Source organism: Alligator sinensis, unplaced genomic scaffold (assembly GCF_000455745.1).
Source record: "Alligator sinensis unplaced genomic scaffold, ASM45574v1 scaffold881_1, whole genome shotgun sequence".
NCBI lineage: Eukaryota > Metazoa > Chordata > Crocodylia > Alligatoridae > Alligator > Alligator sinensis.
Window position 1 is genome coordinate 630,048 of NW_005842346.1, and position 6,458 is coordinate 636,505.

Sequence of the window (6,458 nt, forward strand, 5' to 3'; positions counted from 1 at the left end):
GCGGTGTGCGATTTGTGGGGGGTTTTCTTCTGTACTGCAGCAGTTCTTCACGTGGTATCCAGGTGGCTCTTTCAAACGTGCGATCTGTCTCTCTGGAGAAGTGTCCTTGTTGGGTGAAAGCCTTTTTAAGATTGGTGCGGTGGCGATCCCGGGTGTTCTCCTCAGTGCAAATTCAGTGGTATCTGAGGGCTTGGCTGTATATCACAGCTTTTTTGATGTGGTTAAGTTGAGTGCTGGTTCTGTGCACATATGTATGTTGGTCTGTGGGTTTCTTATATAACAAGGTCTGTATTTTTGCCATTATGGGTGCTGATCATCGTGTCAAAAAAGGAGATGTTGGTGCCGAAGTATTCAGGAGATAGTCAGATGGAGGGATGGTGATTGCTGAATTTCTGATGGAACTCAATCGGAGAGTGCAGGTTTTCAGTCCAAATGATGATGTCATCGATGTATCTTAAGTATAGCAAGGGTTTGATGGTGCAGTCCTTGAGGAAGTCTTCTTCCAGGTGGCTCATAAAAAGTTTGGCATATTGTGGGGCCATTTTGGCTCCCATAGCTGTGCCCATGGTCTGGAGGAAGTGTTGGTTATTAAAAGTGAAATTGTTGTGTGTGAGGATGAAGTATATAAGGTCAGTAATATTTTTGGGTCTGTAATCTGAGTTGTAATCTTGCTCTTGTAGATTTGTAAGGCAGGCTTGGATGCCATCCTGGTGTGGGGATTGGTACATAGGCTGGTAACATCCATGGTGGCTAGGGGGGTGTTGCTGGGAAGGTGGCCTATGTTTTTAAGTTTCTGTAGAAAGTCTGTAGTGTCTTGGACAAAACTTACTCTCTGGGTGACAAGTGGTTTTGGATAATGCTGTTAAGGCATTGTGGGGCCCTGGTTGGGGTCCTTAGGCAATATCAGAGAGATAAATAATGATTATAGTAAGATTAATATCCCATGGAGAATTGCTTCACATGCAGAGTATTTTTTCCAAGACAAATGAAAATTACTGTATTTTTATTGGATGTATTATGCATGAGAACATTACAGGTCAGACTTTGCAGATCTGATCTTCGTTACTTGGACTGAGTAAAACTTAGCATAGAGGAACAACCGAAAATCTATCATATTTAGATTATTAGCAGATGTTTAATTCTGGTAATTTGTTCCCTGTTCATTTTAAAAGAAAGTTCCACTGCTTATGAAATAGGTGTTTTCTGTAACAGAAAACTTTCTTTTTCTAAGCTCAGTCAAACTTTAAAATTCACTGTAACGCAGCAACCCCGACATTCTGAGCATGCACCGGGCAAAATTCTTCTCTTAGTTGTACCAATCCAGTCCTGCTGATTTGGCCAACATAGTTTATTTTTTAAGCGATCTGGTTCTCTTTGTTCTCTGGCAAAATTCTGTCTTCTGTTGCATGCGGCTTCTCCGTTCGGTTACTGGAGAGGCACAGCTGTAACTTTAAAATCAAAAAGAGCCATGGAAGTCCTCTGCCTTTCTCCTCCTCCTAAGGTATATTGTGGTGAGCTGCCTGACTAAGGACAAACTCAAACACAGTGATCTAAAAGTTGACATAAATTGAACTTTTAGGCAAGAGGGTTAATTAGGAGATGAACTGCAAAGAATGAAAAAATAGTGAAATTGATTCAATCTGGATCTATTAATATCTCAATTTGTTGTAAAACTTTGTGTCCATCTGTTTGCTATTTTGTCCTGCTGTACTGATTTGTTAATACGTTGGACAGTCTGGAAAGTGGAGGTCAAACGATGATAAATTACTATATTTTATTTTTTTTACATATATTTAGTGATTTTGAGCACACTTCCTTTGTCGTTCATTGTTCTGGAAGGGAACCTTGCAAAATGGAATTAGGAAAAGTCAGCAGCCTGTCTTAGGATCTTTGGAGAATGAGCATATCTCCCCAATTTGCTCTCAGCAAGCAATGACTCCATAGGGTTCCTCAGTCAGATGTGTGTATTCCCATGCTCAGTGCATATGTTGTGGTATCTATTGCATGGCATTCCCAAGGTCATTTTTAATGGGCAGGAACTGGTTATGTTATAATAAGCACAGGGGAGTGGAGAATGCTGTTAAACAAGGAGCTATAAGAAAAGGTAAGCATAGCCTTTAACCTGGAAAAAAATGGTGTGTTTTCATTTTGGCCCAGGCCTCCTAGAAAGTCGAGTGGAAAAATGTTGTTTAGAAGGCTTCTCCATCTTCTTGCTGAAGGAGGAGCATGTGGGAAAGCCAAATAAATTCCCTCTTTCTAATATGATAGAATGGTAAAGGGAACTGTTTTTGCCTGAGTCATCACATCTTTCACATTTGTGTAACTTTTTTTTTTTAAGTTGATTTCTGCCTTCTGCAATTAGGGAGACAAATATTTAGATTGCTAGTTCTTGGGGTGTTCCCTAATCAGAAGTCAAGCAGTAAGTGTGAACTTCTGTTTTATCAGTGCATCTGCCTTGCTGGCACAAGGAACTAAACCCTGGGTGAATCAATACATCTTGTATTGTCTGATAAAAGAAAACATGCATAAACTGTGGGTGTTTTCACCAGCTACAAATAAATAAGAAATACAAACCACCTGCCTTGTGGTATAAATGTTATTAGAAGATGCTTGGAAATATTTCTAGCCAGTCCTATGTAAACTATAGTCAAGCAAGGGAATACTTGGAGGTTATTTCCTGCAATAAATATGACAAGGACATCTTAGAAAAGAATGCCAGAATAATTTTATCTTAAAGGTCATTTCTACTTCTATTTTATTTTCTGAGACTTCATTTTGGATATTTTTGGTAAGCTGGCCTCATGTACATTTCTGATGTTTACATTTGTTTACTTACATTTACTTTTTTTATTTTAGTGTAACAGAATACGTCTCCTAAAGTGAGGTACTGTACAGGCAGACACAATACATGAGTCAAAAATCCCACTACATGTAAAAGGAAATTTCTCTAGTTTCCCTTGAGCATTGTGAGGGTTAAGTTCTCATGTGAATGATCACAACTGGACTGCTAGTTCAATCAAGACAAGCAATTACTGGTGTTCTGCATCCAGTTTAAGTCAAATTTTAACCATATATCTGCTACAAACAGGGATGGGAATTGTGTTACTAGCTCCATACTTAAGGCTGGTTTTCCTCTCAGATTCAAGAGTCATGCCACTGTAAAGAAGAGAAGAAATTGGCTCTGAGTTTTCACATGCAGTTGTGTTAATGGATACTTAATCATTTGGTAGTTCAGCCATTATCATGGTAGATTCTGATCTTGGTTATACTAATGTAAATCTGAAATAATTTTGTTGACTTTGGTGTGCAACATTTTATTGAATAAAATCAGAATTTCCCCTTGCATAACAAAGTGTCACTTGCACTTGGATTGAATTTGGTTGTCCTATGAAGACACCCCTACTTATAAACGGTGATCATCAAATATACTAAAAAAAAGTGTAAGAAAAAGTGCTTAGCTTACATGAGCTGACAAGGTGGCCCCTAAATTATATAATAATTATGAACAAAATTAATCTATTGGTTCCCTATACACTTACATTTCCAATCCCGGCACCCTTCCCCATGTTGAGTAGTGTTACTCTTGTGATTCAATGGCTCTCAGTTAAGTAAGATCTGCCCAATCTGACCTCATGAATAACCTAAGAATATAATAGAGGATTTCAGTTTTGGATTTTCAGGTTTGTAATCATCTACATTTCCCTTGAAAGTTTAAAGATGATTAATTTGTATCATTAACTTTATTTATTATTTTGGGATTTTTAATCCTAAAGGTCTGACCTTGACAGCAATTGGACAGTAATAAAAGAGCAGATCCAGATGGAATCCATGGTTCTAAAGGGACTTCTTCCAAATACCAAGTATCAATTTGCAGTGAGAGCAGCAAATTCCTTTGGATCCAGTTTACCCAGCACTCCAAGCGACATTATCAGGACACTCGGTGAGTAGAACTTTTTTAAATGAGTATTGTATTTTCCGGGTAACATGGAAAGGATCAGAGGTATAAGGACCCAAGCTTAAATACCTAGAATCTGACATTAAAAGTCTGCAGAATTCTGTAAAAGTTGTGCCACTAGTGAGATTCTGAGAGTCTCCAGGCAAAAGCTGTTTCATGCTGTTTCCATACTCTGAAGGTCATTGCCAGATATTTTTGGGTGTCTGTTTACGGATTTTTTTGTGCGTGTCAACTTCATATAAAATTGATAAGTCCATATCATGGGCACAAGGGGGGAACTCTATTGTTCACCTTTTTTGCAGTTTTTGAAAATTGAATTGTATGTATTATATGCATGATTAAAACAACAGAAAAAGACCAAAGCAAATTTATACTGCCATTTGAGGACTGAGACTCTTGAACTTTTTAAGCACAGATCATGAGAATAAAGATGGGAACAAATAAGCGGTAGTAGTTGCAGGAACAGGGCAAGGGTAGTGTGGCCCCCCCACCCCAACTTTGGTTGTGTTGTACATACACAGTGAGCTCTGAACTCACAGGTCAGTCAGAGCAGGCTCCTGTTGGAGCTGTGCATGAGAGGTGAGCTCTGAGCTCACCAGCTGATGGGATGGGGTCTGGCCAGAGCCTCTGCTTTCTCATGGCTCTGGAGCGCAGGGGTGAACACCGCTGCTGTTCACTCTTCTCTTCCATCCTCCTCCCTGCTGAATTCAGCAGCAAGGAAAGGAGGGGACAAGGGGCAGCATCAGCACTCACCCTCTATGCTCTAGAACTAAAACTAAGCACTCTAAGCAGACCCTGAGAGCTCATGTATGACATAGCCAAGATGGGTGGTGTGACCATGCTGTTGCAACTCCTCCTGGATCTGCCCTTGCAAGCAAGCATCTCTTTTCATGCAGTAACTACCTATCAAAGGTTGCAATCAGTTGTCAGAACTTCATTAAAACACATTTGAGTAACTACTACAAGTTTTCATAAAACATTCTTGATTTACTTGTTATGAATCACAGCTTCCCAGCTGCCTTGAACCCAACTTTAAGTGTTTGCAGCCTACGTGGTCATCAGGGAGCACTGGGAATTACTTGCAAGGGAGTAAAGACCTTTAACCAACTTGCAACTAGTCTTGTTGAGATAAGTGTGGCCATCTTATTGTCTTGAGACATTTCATTGATGTATCTGGAAGCTGTGGGGTTTTTTAAATGAAGCTTTGGGGAAAGAAAGAGGGAATTTATTTAGGAAGAACCAAGAGCTGCAAAACCTAGATATCTTGGAGGATTGGGCCAGAAGAAATCTCATGAGGTTTACTAAGGACAAGAACAAAGTCCTTGATGTAGGATGGAAGAATCCCATGCACTGCTACAGCCCGGGGACTGACTAGCTGAGCAGTAGCTCTGGAGAAAAGGACCTGGGGGTTACAGTGGACAACAAGATGTATATGAGCCAGCAGAGTGGCCTTGTTGCCAAGAAGGCTAATGGCATACTGGGCTGCATTGGTAGGAGCATTGGCAGCAGATCAAGGGAAGTAATTATTCTCCTTTATTCTGCACTGGTGAGGCCACATCTGGAGTACTGTGTCCAGTTTTGCCCCTCTTTCCCACCCCCCGCAACTACAGAAAGGATTTGGACAAGTTAGAGAGAGTCTAGTGGAGGACAGCAAAAATGGTGAAGGGGCTGAGGCACTTGAATTCTGAGGCATGGCTGAGGGAACTGGGCTTGTTTAGTCTGAAGAAGAGACGACTGAGCGGGGATTTCATAGTAGCATTAACTACCTGAAGTGGGGTGGGAGTTGAAAGAGGATGGAGCTAGACTGTTCTCAGTGGTGACAGAAGACAAAACAAAGAGCAATGATCTCAAGTTGCAGCAAGGAAGGTTTAATTTGGATATTAGGAAAAACTTTGATGAAGCACTGGAACAGATTACCTAGAGAAGTGATGGAGCCTCCAACCTTGGAGGTTTTTACAGCCTGGCTTGACAAAGCTCTGCCTGGAATGATCTAGTTAGGAATGGTCCTACTTTGAGCAGGGGGTTGAACTAAATGACCTCCTGAGGTCCCTTTCAACCCTAATTTTCTGGGGTTCTATGATTCTGTGAAAAGAAGCCAGGCTGACTTGCTAAATGGTAACAGGAAAAGTGCAGAAGAGCAGAAAGGTGCAAGCAACCTTCTCCCTTCACCTCCTAACCCTGCAAGGGCCAGGAACAGTTGTGGTTCCTGTGTTCATGAACAGTTACTGTTCAACTCCTTTTGCCCTTTGTAGGTATCTCCTGTCCCTCAGGAACTGTAGCATTTTCATAGATTCATAGATGTTAGGGTTGGAAGGGACCTCAATAGATCATCGAGTCCGACCCCCTGCATGGGCAGGAAAGAGGGCTGGGTCTAGATGACCCCAGCTAGATGCCTATCCAACCTCTTCTCGAAGACCCCCAGGGTAGGGGAGAGCACCACCTCCCTTGGGAGCCCGTTCCAGACCTTGGCCACTCGAACTGTGAAGAAGTTCTTCCTAATGTT

At 41.2% G+C, this 6,458-nt stretch overlaps 1 protein-coding gene across 2 annotated transcripts in view; it reads left to right on the forward strand.

Moving 5' to 3' along the window:
• EGFLAM (EGF like, fibronectin type III and laminin G domains) overlaps positions 1-6,458 on the forward strand; it is a 96,104-nt gene that overhangs the window by 19,482 nt on the left and 70,164 nt on the right. For both annotated transcript variants that reach the window (XM_025210403.1, XM_025210404.1), the window contains exon 6: positions 3,774-3,940. In XM_025210403.1, the coding sequence (XP_025066188.1) occupies positions 3,774-3,940 (167 nt within the window). The remainder of the gene's footprint in view (positions 1-3,773; positions 3,941-6,458) is intronic.